The following is a 19,071-nucleotide window of genomic DNA, read 5'->3' as shown; positions in this document are numbered from 1 at the left end:
AATGACTACCTATATGCCTCCACATGAGCCCTTATTTCTCTTATCTTTGTCGTCCTTAGGCGAAATTTATGTTGACGGCAGTAGGATCATTCTGCAATCAGCTTCAAATGCAGGTTCTCTAAATTTTCTCAACAGTGTTCGTCGAAAAGTACGTCGCCTTCTCTCCAGTCATTCCCATTTAAATTCCCGAAGCATCTCTCTAAACACTTGCGTGTTGTTCGAACCTATCGGTAACAAATCGAGCAGCCCGCCTCTGAAATGCTTCGCTGTCTTATTCTAATCCAACTTGGTGCGGATCCAAACACTCAAACAGTATTCAAGAACCGGTCGCAGCAGCGTCCTATATGCGGTCTCCTTCACAGATCACCACACTTTCCTAAAAATTCTGCCAATAAACCGAAGTCGACCATTCGCATTCCCTACCACAGTCCTCACATACTCGTTCCATTTCATATCACTTTGCAACGTAACACTCAGATATTTAAACGACATGACTAAGTCAAACAAGACACTACCTACACTGTATCTGAACGTCATGGGTTTGTTTCTCCTTCTCGCCCGCATTAACTTACACTTTTCTGTATTTAGAGCCGGTGCCATTGATCACACCAACTAGAAATTTTGGCTAAGTTATCTTGTCATCCTACAGTCAATCATCTTCGACACATTCCGTAGACCACAGCATCGTCAGCAGCCAACTGCAGATTGCTGCTCACCTTGTTCAGTCAGATCGTTTGTCTATAGAAAATGATACGGGTTATATCACACTTCACCCGTGGCACTCTTGACTATACCCTAGTCTCTGATGAACACTCGCCGTCTGTAACAACAAACTGTGTTACATTAGGTAAGAAGCCTTTCAGGCACTCGTACCTCTGGGAACCTATTCCGTATGCTCGTACCTTCGTCTGCTCTGGGGCACCGTGTCAAATGCTTTACGGAAATATAAGGAATATGGAATCCTGCCCGGTGTGCTTCATACATAGTTCGCAATATATCATGTGAGAAAAGGGCAGCCCGAAGACATTCATAGAAATGAAACCGGTCGTAACACAAAAAAATGTGTAATAATATGGCTGCGATGCTTTTCATTAATCAAAAATAGTTTTGCCTACTATTGGGTGCAGTACACAACGTATGGTTCTAACCTACGGCGACCTCCAAAGAGCGCAGACGAAAGCAGCCAAGGGAAGGTCGTTAAACTTCCCTGCTGGGAATTCCCGCCCGCGAGCTTTGAATCGGTGCCAATTGTGTTATGCAGTCGGTATGCGGGCGAGCGCAGCCTTCGTAGTGACTCCGCAGTGTGCCAGAGACGGTTGTCGGCCTCGGCCAAGACAGTGGCTGTACTGTATGGTGCTATGCTGTGACGTCTGTGTTTGCGGCTCGTATTGACGAAGGCCGTCTCCGTTGACATCTGTGTCCTGAGCTTGACCTGTCCTCCCGTCGTTGGAAGCGGCGGTCGCAAAGCATCACTATGTCCGTATCCCGCTTCTTACGTAAACATATACACTGAAGTGACAGTGATAGTGATATGTACATGCAGAGATGGTAGTAGTATTGCGTACACAAGGTATAAAAGGGCAGTGCATTGGCGGAGCTGTCATTTGTACTCAGGAGAGTCGTGTGAAAAGGGTTGCGACGTGTTTATGGTCGTACAACGGGAGCTAAAAGACTTCGAACGCGGAATGGTAGTTGGAGCTCGATCAGGGGATATTCCGTTCCGGAAATCGTTGGGGAATTCAGTATTCTGATATACACAGTGCCACGATTCTGCCGAAAATACAAAATTTCAGGCATTACCTCTCACCATGGACAACCCATTCTCTGGCGGCCTTCACTTAACGATTGAAAGCAGTGGCGTTTGCGTAGAGTTGTCAGTGCTAACATTCAAGCAACACTACGTGAAATAACAGCAGAAATCTGTTAGGACAGTGAGGCGAACTATGGCGCTAATGGGCTATGGCAGCAGACCACCAACACGAATGTTGATGCTAACACATCACCTGCAGCCCCTCTCCTTGGCTCGTGACCATATCGCTTGGACCCTAGACGACTGGAGAACTGTGGCGTAGTCAGATGAATCCCGATTTCACTTGGTAAAGGCTCATGGTAGGGTTGGAGTGTGACACAGATCCCACGACGCCACGGTCCCAATTTATCAACAAGGCACTGTGCAAGCTGGTGGTCCCTGCCTAATGGCGTGGGCTGTGTTTACATGGAATGGACTGCTTCCTCTGGTCCAACTGAGCCGATCAGCGATCGGAAATGGCTATGTTGGCCTACTTGGAGACCATTTTCAGCCATTGATGGACTTCATTTTCCCAAATAACGATGAAATTTTTATGGATGACAATGCGCCATGACACTGGGCCAAAGTGGTTCTGGACAATTCGAGCGAATGATTTGACCACCCAGATCGCCTGATAGAGTACCATCGAACATTTATGGAACATAATGGAGAGGTTAGTTCGTGCACAACTTCCTGCATCGCCAACACTTTCGCAGTTATGGACGGCTGTAGAGGCAGTATGGCTCAATATATCTTCAAGGAACTTCAAACGACTTCTTGAGTTCATGCCACGTCGAGTTGCTGCACTATGCCAGGCAAAAAGAATTTCGACACGATATTAGGAGATACCCCATGACTTTTGTAACCTCAGTATAAATGCAGTGTGTTAAAAAAAAGGAGAGGTCTAGTACTCATCTGAACAAGAAAAATAAATGTATTAGATGTGTGTCCGGAGATCTCGTCACTTGTTAGATGCCGAAAGACGTTTAGTTACGGATACGAGTACAAAAATAGTTCAAATGGCTCTGAGCACTATGGGACTTAACTTCTGACGTCATCAGTCCCCTAGAACTTAGAACGAGTTAAACCTAACTAACCTAAGGACATCACACACATCCATGCCCGAGGCAGTATTCCAACCTGCGACCAGCCGGCCAAAGTGGCCGTGCGGTTAAAGGCGCTGCAGTCTGGAACCGCAAGACCGCTACGGTCGCAGGTTCGAATCCTGCCTCGGGCATGGATGTTTGTGATGTCTTTAGGTTAGTTAGGTTTAACTAGTTCTAAGTTCTAGGGGACTAATGACCTCAGCAGTTGAGTCCCATAGTGCTCAGAGCCATTTGAACCATTTGAACCAACCTGCGACCGTAGCGGTCGCGCGGTTCCAGACTGTAGCGCCTAGAACCGCTTAGCCACTCCGGTCGGCGATACGAGTACAGTCGTTGCCTTGGCGTTCTGTCAAAAGTGCAGGCAGAATGTTTAGATGTCTTTCTGTATCATAGCACTTCAGGTACAGATTAGTTGAGCTTTAAGCCGTCCTCTCACGGGACTTGTAAATTGTAAACGCACGAGGACAAGGAGGTGGAATTGCACATTCCACTACACTCCGTAGGGTGAAATGAAGAACCTGGCACGTCAGATTTCTGCCTCGTGGAGAGGAACGTGGCCAATGAGACACGATATCGTTTTCATCTCACAGAGAGAACTGAGGAGCCGTCTTGTTGTATTGGATTAAACTACGTATTTGGTTGGTCTTCTTTATCATAGAGTACGTAGTATGAATATAAGCTGTTCCAAAGCATCAGCAGTTTGAGAATTTCTCGAAAACGCGTTATTCGTTGTAATAAATTGACACAAAACTACATACCGGTAGATAAGGGCTTGTTGTGTTGACGTTTTTAGTTTTATAACTTGCGTGCTATAAAAATGTACCGTTTCAGTGCTGCTGCACAATGAGCTATCAAAAGTGCGTAGATTTGATACAATCTGTTTTATTTAAACACCAAATAATGATAGTTTTAGATACAGTCTTTCGACAGTGTATACCCTGTCCAGGGGCCTGTCTGCCATGATGATGCCACAGCTTAGTTGATACAGTCGTGACCTGTGAAGCGAAAAGTAACAAGTATTCAATCACCTCCTTCCAGACGTTAGTATTTCACCTTTTGTTTCCTAAAAGATGCTGTTGATTTCAAATGATTCAAATGGCTCTGAGCACTATGGGACTTCAGATCTGAGGTCATCAGGCCCCTAGAACTTAGAACTACTTAAACCTAACCAACATAAGGACATCACACACACCCATGCCCGAGGCAGGATTTGAACCTGCGATCGTAGCGGTCGCGCGGTTCCAGACTGAAGTGCCTAGAACCGCTCGGCCACAACGGCCGGCTACTGTTGATTTAATAGGAGTGTTACCTCCTGTAGTCCATGTTATTTATTATAGATAATGTATTTGTTTACTTTTTGCAAAGGCCAACGGCTACAATGATCCCTAGTGTTCAGAAATCCTAACGTAGCTGCCAGTTAGTGAAAAATACATATACCTATCTCTTGGTTTTATGGTGCGCCTCATGTTTGTATCTTGACAGTAAATATCTTTTTCAGATATGATGAGCGGCCTAGAAAAAATCTCCCCTTCCATTCGAATGAAATTACGAAACAAACCTCAATCGTGAAATCCATGTGGTGAAGTACGTTACTTCAGAGAGACGGTAGTCGGTGCGTCATCGGCAATATGAATACTGTGAACGCACAAACTGGCATTAGACAGTATATTTTAACTATATTTAATTTAAAAACTAAAATTGGAAGGTGATTGCTTTGAGTTAATGAGTTACTTCTAATAGTGTGTATGTCAGATTTTGTAAAGTGTTATTTGTTGCTGAAGCGATCTACGAGTCCAGAATCTTTTTAGTGATTTCCTCCGCTTTTTCTTCTACTATCGTCCGCCTGCTTAGCCGAGTGGTAACGTGCTTGCCTACCATGCACCGGGCCGGGGTTTGATTCGCGGCCGGGTTGGAGATTTTTCTCCGCCGTGGACTGGGTGCTGTGTTATCATCATCAATCAACTCATCATCGCCGAAGCGCAAGTCGCCCAACCTGGCGTCACCGGAAATAAGACCTGCAACCCGGCGGCCGAACTTTCCTGGGCGGGGCCTTCCGGCCAACAATGCCACACGATCATTTCATTTCATTTCTTCGAGTATCGCAGCTGTTTTGCGCGCCATAATTTTCGTAGAACAATTATGTAATTTACGCGCGAGATGCCGCAGACTGCCGCTGAGATAGCAAATCGCGGTGAGGCACGGTCCGTGAGATATTGCGGGTGGTTTCAACGCGACGACGGACACCACCACGCGTGGCATGCTTTGCCATGAGAAACACGTCCAGTGTGAGGACGGCTTTAGATAGTTACCGTACGTGATTCCAATTACTTGCTACTGTAAGTTATTGTCGGGTTAGTCTCATTTCGCAGTACACTACTCGCTACTCTGGGTATGTGTGGTGGTGTCTTACTACTGCAAACGACACTTTTGTCTTTTTTGTAACGTACTGTTCTTTCGGAAGAATGGTTCATTACGATTTTATCATTTCCACTACTGTTCCACAAGTGACAAGGTGAATAAAACTTCCCATTACAGTGTAGCAAATGGAAGTAGACTGCCAGCATATGCTCTCTGTTCCACTAACTTTCCCAGCCTGTTAGGGACACAGGTTCTCCAGCAGCCGAAAATGTTAACAGCGGGATGCCTCGCTCAGCCTGCACTCCTGTGATGAAGGAGAATGTGCTACATTTAGTGGACGAAAATCCTGTAACCACTGGGCGACGATTAGCAGCAGTTGAAGTAGCGCTTGTTCTCTTGTTTGGTTGGGTGGTCCTTCATGAACAACTGCTGTACTGCAAAGAGTGTGTGACCTCTTACCCTTTAGATTACTCCAGCATTTGCCTTAGCGCTTTGGGGAAACTATTGAAAACCTGGACGACTGGAAAGAGATTTGAACTGCTTTCCTCCAGAATGTGAGGAGCCGCCTTGTTTGGTGAAAGTAAATAAAATCAGACCAAACGACTTAATTGGAAGTAGGTAGGTGACATCAGAAAACATATAGTAGCAACATAGATGAATGTAGCTGAATGGTATAATGTATGGTTATGTTCAGAGACAGTCATTATCCGGCATATATTGGTGATGACAAGGATGACGACGATGATGATGATGAGATTAGGATAGGATGATGACTCTTTTTAGGTCATGTCATTACTGTAGCATTATTCATCAAAGCTGGGCTCACTAACTGAATCAGTTATGCATTTCACAACATGAAACAGAATCCAACCATGTTCGACTGAGCTGGGCAGTCATTGCTTCAAAGATGTAAAGTAGGTACAGCAGCAAGACTCAGCTCAGACTGTTGTTAAAGCCTCTTGTGAATTAATTTGAACATGTCTTCCATAAAATATCATTTTTATTACTTTAAATTCTCTGAAGCTTGAGGAAGTTTCATTTGCATAATATACAATACCTTATAGAAGAGATCATGAACAATGTTCATTAAAAAAAGTAATTCTGTGTGACATAATATCGCAAGGCACTAGACGAGCGGCCCAAGGCGCTTTAGAGTTCATCAGTGTATGTAGAAAGAGTGAAAATGGTAAATATTAATAGTGTGTCCAGTGACTGGCCAAGCACAGCTTTAGGTCTGTACAGAGAAAGTCGGTGGAGGTGACGAGGAAAGGCACTGAAGTAAGGAATTTGCCTAAAAAACAGTATTAGCACTAACCAAAGGCTTTTGGAACAGTTGTGGTTGCCTTTCAGTGGCTGTGGCATGAATGTGTAGTTAACATATTAAAAGAACTTTGCAGTTTTACCATTAACTTATGAGACTGACGTACTTGGATAATTTCTATGGTAAATCAGTCGATTACTCCAGTCTTTATTCCGTATGTGCACATCCGTAATTTGTCTTTTTATCTGCATAGTTTAAATCCTAACTCAACAAATCCATTCTATTCCGGGGACTACTGACTTATTCATTGTTGTAATGTCATATAGGTTACAGCTCCATGTTCTTACATACAAGGAATGAGCATTGTGTTGCACTGATCTCTTATCTTGATTTGAGCCTTTAATGATATCATTGGAACAAGTCGCTAGTAAAGCACTAGTGTCTGATAGTAAAAGGCAGTATGTCCACATATCAGTGTCAAAAATACTTTAAGCAAAGAAAAAAATGAAAGATGAGGTATTAATTTGATGAAAGTCATGACTATAAACCATGAAGAGCTGCAGAGAATTTAAACATGTATTCATTACCAGTCTTGATCAACTGATCATCAGGAGAAATGTGCTCTCCACACAGGGGCATGGAATACAAACTATGAACTAAGATGTGTTGATGCAGTTTGCCCTTGACAGTAGTGTCAGTGACCTGAGACAGTTATTATTTTATTTCATTATCACTGCAGCAAGAAAGATTTCAAACCGGTCATGTAAATAATTGTATATTGCCTTTAGAATGAATTTTCACTCTGCAGTAATGTGTGTGCCGATTTCAAACTTCCTGGCATATTAAAACTGCGTGCCAGACCAGGGTTTGAACCTGGGACCTTTGCCTTCTGTGGACATGTGCCCCACTGTGTGAGCAGTCCAGGCATGACTCACAATCTTATGGCAGTGCCTCAACTCCTAGCTTCCAGACTTCACAGAAGTTGTCTGGGGTATCTTGCGAGACTAAGTGTGTTGTGAATCATGCTTGGATGGCTCAGATGGTAAATCATCTGTCTGCAAAAGTCAATGCTCACAAATTGTAAGTCTTGCTTTGGCGCATAGTTTCTGTTTCATGTTGCCTCATAATAACTCGTTGGTCGAACGTGGTAGTGAATAAAGGATTATTTCATCAGCAGCTCTTAGTGGTTTAAAAAATGCAATTTTGTTAAAATATAATGGCTTAAGGCCCTGTCAACATCAAGGAAACTATACTGAGCACAAGCTGGGGAAGGAAACAGCTGTTACCATGCAGGCATTTGATTAAGCTACTTAAAGAAACTATGGATAGGTGGAAAGATTTGAACTGCCAACATCTTGAGTGCAAGTCCACTGTGCAAACCACTCTGCCATCTTGCTCAGTTTGTCATGAAGAGCAAGACCTACATAACATTTGCACGGTTATTATGTTTCAGGCAACACTTGCACAAAGTAAACGTAGCTTTCACCAACAATGGCACTGTCCGGTACCAGGATGATGCGTCCTTCACTTTTGTGCCCGAGTTGTCTGTTGGCGGACTCAACACCACGAAGCTGCGTCTCATCAACATGCCGCTGGTGGTGAGTCACATCTGCATTAGTGAGAGAAACTTAGACTCATCAATAGCTGAACAGTTGGCTGCAAAATGTGGTAGATTCCATCCAGAGACAATTTTGAGTTACATGCACTTTCCTGTGTAACAAAAAAAAGTTAGTTAATTCAAGAATCATTAGTCCTCTTGTTTCTCAATAGATGAAGCCTCTTCTTATTATTTTTTTCACAATAAATAGGTAGCTCCTGGGTTACATCCTTCTGTGTCAGGCGACTGATGGAGGGTTATTTTGTTTATAGAAAAGTTACGCAACTGTGTTAAATGAATAGCAGATTGTTTTCTGATAAGGATAACACTGTATACTGTATATTGTTGAAAGAGTAAAGAGTGAGTCAGAAGAGGAAAGAATATTTAGCTCTAACAATATAGACAAGCCCACTGATCAGGAAGAAATTGCATTTAGCAAAGATGAAATCAAAAGCTTAGACAAAGCAATTTTTTTTAAAATGATGTGTAATGAAATGATGGATGATTGATGGCAAGACATACAAAACTGTAAATGTCAAATGTAAATTATTCCGAATTACTGGCCATGATTGTGCTAAGCTGGATTTCCCCCAAACACTGTACAAAAACTTTCAACTAAACAACTTTTTTCCCATAATTTTTCTGCATTGACTGGACCAGATACTGTAGCTCCAAACGAGTTTTACTAGATACCTATTTCCATACCAAACATTTGTGGGTTTGTTTCTTCTTAGTCAGTAACAGAATAAATTATTCAGCTAAAAGTTGTGCAACCATATTAAGTCCTGTACAGGGAAAAACTAGTTTCATTCAAAGCTTAGCTTGCTGGTAAGATTTTGGTGACACCAATTACCCCCCCCCCCCCCCATGAGTATCTGCACCTGTCACCATAATGAAAGCCATGTAAGTAGCACTTTGAATAGTTTCTGTAACTTTTTTAAAGTAACTGAAATTGGCTGGGATCAATTACATGAAAGTTAGTTAATGCAGTGAATTTTATAAAGTTACTGAATTACATTAATACAATACTATAATAAAAACACTCTAAGTTATTCAGTTAATTACCAGTACCTGCAGAAAATAATATGGGGGGGGGGGGGAGGGGGGGGGGGGGGAACTCATTGAGCCTATACTGAACTTGAGCAGTTTGTGATGAAAAGGTAATATGCTTTTATTGCTGTAGAAAAGAAAGGTCCAAATCCAGGTACAACAACAGCTGACCGGAGTGAGCAATTTGCTCAGTTTGTGCTACATACATTTTTGAATTTCGAAGGGATTTGTTTCCATCTTGAAATCATCCATGTAATGACCAAGCAATAGTACAACTGACAGACAATGGCACAGTGTATGCATTAAAGAATCATTGCATATTTACAAATTGGACAGGCACAGTGTACACCATGCAATTCGAGCAAAATTGACCTACAACAGTGGTTCCGCATGGGCCTTATATACAATTTGCTATAATGTCAGAGTGTGTTAAAACCAGAAAGTTAATGAAATTTGACATAAATTCAAACAGAAAATGACATATTATGAATTGTAAAATAAAATGTCATTAGGCAGTAAACGAATCTTATTACAGAAGTGTCTCATTCACAGTGAAAGTAGTCAGCCATGTAAATGTAACAAACATATTACATTTTAGTGGATTTTTTGGAAAATATCAAATACGATTTCTTCCTAGCATGTTCTCTAGCTTCAGTAAAAATTTACTTCATTTCAGTAATAACAGTTTTCCAAAAATCAATATGGAAGTTCCTTGAAGTAGTTAGTTATGTTTTAGCCTTTTTGTTAATAACACATTTCACACCAGCAGGAAAACACTTTGCAGTTACATAGTAAGACTCATAATTTGGCTTTTTATTCACAAATAACATCGGATTTAAAATATGTGTCACAGAAAAATATCACAACCTTATTTTAGTGGTTTTAAGTAAATGGCATGGTTTAAAACATTTGTACCAATTACAGAGTAAGGATCGTAAGGAATACATTGTACAGATTTATTTCATCAAAACAGTTCAAAAGTGTAGTGTTACCTATATTGCCCATATTTGTCTATGCTTAGGATTACTATTGATATGTTATTAGCATTTCAATTAATCAAAAATAAGTGAGAATCTGGTGGTAATAAATTTTAAAGAAGTGGGAAAGATCCTTATTGATAAGTTTCAATTTCCAACTTCAGCATATGCAAATGCTAACTTGCATGTAAGTGCAGTGGTGGGAGGATGTACAATAACTAATTGATGTCTGTGGAAACCTGGCTTAAGTGAAAAATGACACAAAGTAACTTGGCACCTGTACAGGCACACATTCTCAGCACTGGGCAAGCCCACCACTTTGTTCACTGATTTTCTTATTCAGTACTCTAGTCAGAGACTGTGAACTTAAATTTGTGGTGGGACTGGTATAACCTGTTAATACAGTTGTTTGCAATCATGCTAGCTGTGCGTTAAAAGCTGTGATTGTAGATAGGCCTCAGCTGGTGAATTGCAGCTTCCCTACCACGAGTTGGCCACATGCAACAGAACACCCACTATAACTGTCTTTCTTGTCTTACCATATCACCTGCACAGGTAAGGGCTGGATTATTTTATGTGTACTTTAATTTTTTCAAAAAATTGGATAAAAATTTACAACAGTCTGTTTATTCAGGAGGCCTCATTAGTATCAGTCGAGCTCAGTGAAGAACAGATAATAATGTGCACTATCAGCCAAGATCTTTCTCAACCATGTATACTGTTCATGGTTGCTATGTCGAAAAAAGGCATTTGCATAATTCTGAAGCATGAAATGTTATGACTGTAAATTGTAATCATCTTTAAATACATTTTCTAAAAATAGACAAAATGTCTGTTTTGTGGACTGAAAGAGGTAGCTCCAACAATGGGATATGTTCTACGAGATGTAGAAGACGTATTTTGAGGTGAATTACACGGTCCACGAGATGTAGAAGACGTATTTTGAAGTGAAAATCCCTTTGAAAATAAATCAAAATCTAGTGATCATACAAAAGAATTGTTTTCTCTATCAACATAGGCATTCCTTTCAATGGAAATAAATTTCTGAATCTTAGTGCAGTGGTAAATATCAAATGAAGAAAAACTGATTTCTTTTCAAGGTAGTTTCTGAGATCTTTAAAAGATTTTAGTGATAAAAGATACTGCTATATCAGTTCTATTGTTCCAGCATTAAGACAAATGTGTCATCTATTAAACTGAATGGAAAGAATGAAAAGATAAATATTCTGCTGTTTTATAGTTTAGAGAGTAATTAATTAATTTTATAGTTTACATATTATTTTACTTTTCAGTGAAAAAATAGGATTTGTAAAACATAAGGCACTATTTAACTGCATAAGTTGTATCCCAGATGTGAAGAGAGTTCAAAGAATGTTGGCAAATATTAGAAAATTTGCCATGAAAAGTAAATAAAAACTGAAAAACATCTTCAAATATTTTATGTTTGCAACTGAAAATCATCTTCTTCTTATTCTTATTTTCATTCTCTGGCATTACAACCCTGTTAGTATGAGCTTGTTCAACAAGTGTCCTCCATTCTGCCCTCTCCAGGGTAGTTCTCTGCCATCCCTTGACTCTTAAAAGATTTTATATCTTGTTCCACATTCTCTATCCATCACTTTCATGGCTTTCCTCTTTGTCTTCTTCTAGTTGGCCACCATTCAGAAACTCTTTTAGTTGTTTTTCAGTATCCATCCTAAGTGCATGTCCAAGCCAAGCTATTCTCCTACTTTTTATTATTCTTTCAATGTCAGCTCCTTGTATGAGGCGATCCAGCTAAGTGTTTATTCTAGATCTCCAGAAACTATTGTTATCCTGAGCTGTCTCAGGATTCATTAGTGACTATGTTTCGCATCCATAGGTTACAACTGGTTTTAGCCTTGGGAATTTCCACTTTCAGCTGTCTGTTTAGTAAACTATTGCCAATAATTTCTTAAGCCTGTGGAAGCACCTATTACTACTTATGATCTGTAGTTTTATCTCAAATGAGATGGAATTTTTTGTCCTATTAACATTAAAACTCAAATAGTCTTAAGTTCTGCACATGTTCAGGAGGCTTCTTTCAGCTTGTATTGTTGTCTCTAGTGAAGCCGGCCAGAGTGGCCGAGCGGTTCTGGGCGCTACAGTCTGGAACCGCGCGACCGCTACAGTCGCAGGTTCGAATCCTGCCTCAGGCATGGAAGTGTGTGTTGTCCTTAGGTTAGTTAGGTTTAAGTAGTTCTAAGTTCTAGGGGACTGATGATCTCAGCGGTTAAGTCCCATAGAGCTTAGAGCAATTTTTTTGTTGTCTCTAGTGAAATTCTTCTTATACTAATAATTACTACATCATCAACATATGCACACACATGGGTTGACTTTGTGCCTATGTGATGAGATATTTGAAGCTTGAGAATGGGGGATCCAAGAGTTAGATTAAAAGGCATTGTAGAGAGAGAGAGTGTCCCTTTGCCTGATGCCTTTACTAATGTTAAATCATTCACTTAGTTCTCCATCCACGCACCCTGTTGCCTTGAAACCAGCCAGAGTTTCTGAATAAATGAAACATCCTTACATGGTATAACAAGCAGTAGCAAATGAATTAACATTTGTACCTTGTAAAAACTATTGATGGCCTGCTTGAAGTCTACATAGTGGTTCTGAAGCTCAATATTGTACTCGTGCTCCTTTTCATGTATTTGCCTCAGCACAAATATCTGATCTGTTGTTTACATATTAGGCTGAAATCCATTCTGATAGTCTCCCAGAACCTCTTCTGCATACGGAACTAGCCTTTTGTAGTATTCAGGAGGGTAAATCCTCAGTAATTTGAACAAGAAGTCTTGTCTCCTTTCTTGATTGGATAACCCCTAAGGTCCACTCTTCCGGGACTGTTTTGTGGTTCCATATCAACTCAGTAGATCGCAAATTAGCTTATGAGAACCAGTTCCCCCATTTTAACAGTTCTGTAGTTATTCCACCAGTGCTTGGTGCTTTTTAGTTTTTTATACAGTGCACTACATTCAGTACTCTCTCTGTTGTGGGGTCTTCTGTCTTTGGATCTGCAGTGTAGTAGAGTGGTTGCTCACTCCTGGTAGGATTGCCCTCCAGAATTCCATTGAAGTATCCTCTGCATCTAATCCAGAACATCTTGCATATCTGTCAGATACAGCTGAAAGTGAATACACAATTTGTGCGTGATAGAAAAGATTGGTTGGTTTGGGGAAGGAGACCAGACAGCGTGGTCATCGGTCTCATCGGGTTAGGGAAGGATGGGGAAGGAAGTCGGCCGTGCCCTTTAAGAGGAAACATCCCGGCATTTGCCTGGAGTGATTTGGGGAAATCACGGAAAACCTAAATCAGGATGGCCAGACGCGGGATTGAACCGTCGTCCTCCCAAATGCGAGTCCAGTGTCTAACCACTGATAGAAAAGAGAAATATATATCAGTCATATATTAATTCCAATTGTACAGGTAATGTACTGACAGTTTTTCCCTTGGATAAAAATGTCATTTTAAAATTTTTCTTTAACTTGGTAATTTTTTTCAGTCTATTGACTTCAAGGTGTCACTTTCAGTGGCTGAACTTGATAGTCCACACACTTTTTCTTGAGAAAATGTTGACTTAAAATATGTTTTTATCAACTTGGGTTTAAAAAAAACCCTTTCACCAAAGGCAACATGCTGCAGTGTAGTAGTAAGTTATTCTTTGTTAAGGTAGGCCTAGGGTAAAATATGATCTCAAATAGATGGGGATTTACTAAAACAGTTTACATTTCAAATATATGTATGTTAACTAGGAAATATTTGTTACTGCAGTCAGTGGCAGCCTGTAACATTACAGTCATAGTTCTCTCTCACACGACTCATTTATGGACTCAAGTTTACTTGAATGTTTTTGCTTTTATCATCATCATATTTCACATGTGCTAGTTTTTACTAATAATTGTGGTACATCCCATAAACAAATTTGGCACTTGGGTGTCACTCTTGGCATGCTGCTCCAAGTGGCCATATGTGTCTCTTGGATCTTATGCTCTGGATAGCCAGTATGTAGGAGAGAGCAATGCTGTCACGCCATCAAATATTTACAGACCTTCAATAGCCATGAAGGTAATAGTAGAGAACAACAAGAACAAATTTGTGTCCAGGTTGCGAGGGGGGGGGGGGGGGCTAATGCATGGACCATTCAATGTCAACTAACAACTGATGAGCAGTTGTACCAGTGCTATGGGGTACACAGTCCACCACTACACAAATGTAGGCTACCTCTGCTTATTGCATGTCACAGACTGCAGAGATTAGTGCAGATGCTTGAAGCATGCTCAACAATAACAAGCCTTCAACCTCACTGTTGTTTTTGTGCATTGGCTGAGTTAGTTCAGTGAACAGCTCTACTCATAGTGATTTCATTGCACTTAATTATAAGTGCCCCTTTGTTTGTGTGCACCAAGAAAGAAATAAATGGGGGCTATGATTCATTTTCTGTATTCTGAATGGACTAAAGCTATGAAGATGGTTTGCTGAACACAGCTTCAGTATGTTGATGGCTGTTTTATTGAATGAAACATTAGACAGTGGATAAGTCATTTGAAAAGTGCGCTGAAGAGGGTTCAGGTATGTCAAACAATTTTGAAAAAGACAGTGACATGGAGACAACTGAGTGAATGATTTATGATAGTCTTTGAGCCAGAAACAAGGCTACTGCATGTCAGTTGAACATCAGTGAAGGTTCAGCATTTGTAATGATCAATCAATCTCTAAACTGCTGCATAGCTTATGCTTGTTGGTTGTCATGTCAACTCACAGACACATACAAATATTTGGAAATGTTGAAATCACATATAAGCCATTTGAAGAGGGAGGAGAAGAGGCGTGGGTCAATCACTGTGATTCACAGCATAAGCAGCAGTGTGCAGGGTGGCACAATTTTCTTTACCTACCACAAAAAATTTTTAAAAACCAAGCTTCTGCAGTAAGGTTGATGTTTTGGGTTGTGAAAGAGTCAATATTAATCCATTATACTGACTTAAAGTGAGTGGTGATGGCTACTTTGGGTGGTGAAACCCTAAGTGAAAACAGAGGAGGAGGAGGAGGAGGAGGAGGAGGATGAGGATGAGGATGCTTTCAAAATGTATGATTTTGTTTTGAGATAACACATTCAACCAGAAAAACAATCAATGTACTCAAAGTCTTGGGTCTGAATTGCTGGAGCACTCACATTACAGCTATGGCCTAGACTGAAGGGGTCTTCATATGTTTGCTCTGATGGAAGAACACCCACATGAATCAAAGTTTTCAGCAGATGACAAGTTTGTGAAGGCAGTGAAAAAGTATTTCTGCATAAAGCCACAAAGGTACTTCCAGGATTGAATCAGGATGCTTACTGAGAGACTGAGTGCATAGAAGCTGTGAGTAGAGAAATGATACTTATTGCATTGTTTATCAATAAAAAGTTTCATTTATTCATTTTGACTTTTCCTCAAATGTGAACCTTCTGTACGATCAAAGAAATCCATTAATACACCATCCTATCATGTCTGGTTTGAACAAGACCCCATTATGTAAAGGCATTATTAAGCCTCTCTCCTTCCTCACTGGTTACTTGACCACGGTGTTATTGAGCACATCTGAGTCACTGCTGAGGGAGATGTTCAGATCCGAGTCCCAATTCTGACCATTCTCCATCAGCCGTGAGTGGCAGTAATGCAGCTGTGTATGATAGTGACTGCAAAAGCCTTTTGGTATTTCATGAAGTCCATTTTACAGTGAGTCAAAACTGTTATTGTCAAAGGGAGTGGTATATACAACTGGGTAGATGTGTCTAAATCCACTACTAACCTTTTTGAGAGTATTTTATTTTGCTTATGTTTTACTGCAGCTTACTTCAAAAACAGCATAAAATCTTGGATTCTAGAATGGACTGATGCTCATATACATATTCTGTGTCTCCTTGTATCATGTTGTACACTGTTTTCCTAAAACAGTTCAACCAAATGTTTAAGATGTTTGTCAAGATAAGCTGTAGATGGCTAACTAGTTTTTATGCTATCATTACAGTGACTAGAGTGTCAGTTAGTCACAACTGAAATTCGCAGACACATACAAATACCTGGTGTCACACTTTATAAGGATATTACCTGGAACATTTGCATAGGCTCCATCAAAGTTAAGGTAGGTGGCAGACTGGTTTATTGGTAGAATACTGGGAAATACAATCAATCTCAAAGGAGAGTGCTTACAAACTTTTCATGCTATCCATCTTATAATAGTGCTCTAGTGTCTGGAGTCCCTACCAAATAAAATAACTGGCAAGGCAGCATAAATGGTCACCCAAGAAAGCCTACTTAAAAAGTTCCAAGAACCAGCATTAAATGATGAGTACAGGAATATATTGCAACCTCAGTTACACTCCGAAGGAATGTGAGGACAAGATTAGATACAATTCAGAGTGCGTAACATCAGGTGGGCCAACAGTGAATTGCCAATGCAGCACAGGCAGAGACATTTATACAGCTACACCTCCTATGCTCCATATGAGAATGGAAGGGGAAGAAGCCCTAATAACTGGTAGAATGGAAAGTACCTTCTGCCATTCATCTCTCAGTGGTTTGCAAAGTACAGATGTACATGTAGATAGCCTTTTTGTCCTTAATAAACTAACAGGAAAAAGGACTTTTTTGTCAGTTAACTGAAATTGCAGTGGTCATTAAAATACTGGCTGATACAAAGGTGTGGAGCCACCCTTCTAAAGCAAAAACTCTCTCTTGTGTTGGGCAACACTTGCCTTACAGGCAGTGTCTTTTCCATTCAGTGTCAAAATGAGGAAGAAAAGAGCCAGGCGTGTTAACTCTTACAATCCCACCTATGGTAAGAATACTAGCATAATGGGTGCAAAATTAAAAGTTTCCACATAAACACTGTTTTTTCTTATAGAAATTGTGTCCTGAGATAGTATTTTCTGTTGTTAATGTTTTTAGTTTCCAGAGAGTTTAATCATTATAGTCTGTTCAATGTATCAGTTAAAGTTCACATCATGCAGTTTCATGGCAGCAGTAACTAGCAGCTGATAGTGGTGTTACTCTTTCAGAGTGCCATATCGATGCTGCGGAAAAGTAGCTACTGGACACAGATTGGGGTGAAGGCAGTGATGGCCAAATCTCCATTCCTGCACTTGGATGTGGAAGAGTTCTTGTGGGGCTACCAGGAGGCCCTCATGACACTCTCCAGTATCTTCTCCATGTTTGGACTGAGCCCCTCAGATATGCGCCTTGGCTTCCTGGAGGCTGTAAGTATTCATGCACTTTTCACTGGAAGATGGCTCAAACTAACTCTAGTTAGTTACATGATCCATAGACCATATTTCACATGCAGATGCGCGTATGCGCGCGCTCACATGCCCACACACACACACGCCCCCACCCACCCACCCACACACACACACACACACACACACACACACACACACACGCCCCCACCCACCCACACACACGCCCCCCCCCCCCCCCCCCCCCCCACACACACACACACAGAAACCATTTGTAGGGTTTTAATTTACTAGTTGTTACTGTTCAAGAATTCCTTGTTATGGCAAACCAACTTTAATCTACATTCACAAAACCTTCTGCTGTCTGGCATATTATTTGTCAGATTAGCTTGAGCTTATGGTGGAGTACTGCTCTCTTTTCTGGACATAAGCTTGATTCAGTATGAAAGTGCAAATCATTTTTCCTTTGGGTAGTGTATTGGTGAATAACTCTTTTACTGTTTCACTGGAATAGACTGTTGACAGCAAATTAAATCTAACTCTGGCTGCTGCTGTTAATATTCTCTGTTGGATAAACAGGTGCAAGATTTATGTCTGTGAACTCCACATATAGTTCTAATTTCTTTCTTTTCTGCAATCAGTGTTTTACCGAAGTGTGGAGTTACCCTAAAATATTATCCAGAATGTCTGTGAATGGAAATATGAAAAATATGGTAACTTACTGATTTTTATGGTTCCAAAGTTGATGATAATTATTCTTACAACAAACATTTTTGAAATTAAACAATTCAGCAGGTCTGCTATGTGCTTTCCCAGTTTAAGTTCCAATCAGTGTGCACAGCCAAGAATACAGAACCTTCTAACCTGTTCATTATTTCTTGGTGGTAAATTGTTTCATAATATATTGGGTATTTTTGACAGTGCAAAACTGGATAAACAGTTTTCAAAACTTAGTCAGTTTACCCCTGCAAAACCAATTAACTAGTGACATCATTTACTATTTCCCTTGTCAATGCTTCTTTGAACAGACTGATTGTAATACTTGTATCTTCTGCAAACAGGATTACTCTTGCCTCCTGCTTCATATAAAGTAGTACATAATTAACATAGCACAAGAAAAGAGATTGACCCACAAGGGAACCTTGTGGAATGCCCATTGTGATTTCTCCCCAGTCTCTGTCTCTCTCTCTCTCTCTCTCTCTCTTTCTCTTTCCTCCTACAACCTAGTGCAACATTTTGCATATAGTTCCTTAAATAGAAAATGACCAGGCATTTGTTGAACCACAAATGCCATAACATTTAGTTTTTCTAATTGAATATTATGATTTAAACAACCAAATGCATTTTATAAGTCACAGAAGATCCCAATGGCTGATAGTTCATCATTTAGAAATTTTATTTTGTACTCAGTAAAGGTATAAATAGCTTCTGTCTAGCAGCCCTTTTGAAAACCAAATATTGTGATTATAAATTCTATTACTAAGAAGGCAGTGACATCACACTCTCAAAGTTTGGAGAATGATGTAAGAAGCAAGACTGCGCAATTGTTACTGACAGTTATTCTAGTACTGAATTTTTTTTTTTTTCAATAACTGCTTTAAAAATTGTTACAAACTTATTAAGAAAATGGTTGATTTTTAGAGCTGGCAAATAGGTTTGTTCCAAACATCAGTCAATTATTTTCATGTTT

At 40.3% G+C, this 19,071-nt stretch overlaps 1 protein-coding gene across 1 annotated transcript in view; it reads left to right on the top strand.

The window, feature by feature from the left end:
• LOC126419020 (lysosome membrane protein 2-like) overlaps positions 1 to 19,071 on the top strand; it is a 415,667-nt gene that overhangs the window by 347,964 nt on the left and 48,632 nt on the right. The window contains exons 4-5 of the mRNA XM_050086076.1: positions 7,968 to 8,112; positions 17,205 to 17,402. Of these exons, the coding sequence (XP_049942033.1) occupies positions 7,968 to 8,112; positions 17,205 to 17,402 (343 nt within the window). The remainder of the gene's footprint in view (positions 1 to 7,967; positions 8,113 to 17,204; positions 17,403 to 19,071) is intronic.

The sequence above is a fragment of the Schistocerca serialis genome, chromosome 9, assembly GCF_023864345.2.
Source record: "Schistocerca serialis cubense isolate TAMUIC-IGC-003099 chromosome 9, iqSchSeri2.2, whole genome shotgun sequence".
Classification (NCBI taxonomy): Eukaryota; Metazoa; Arthropoda; class Insecta; order Orthoptera; family Acrididae; genus Schistocerca; species Schistocerca serialis.
The sequence above is the reverse complement of the archived record's forward strand: the minus strand, read 5'-3'. Positions and strand labels throughout refer to the sequence as shown.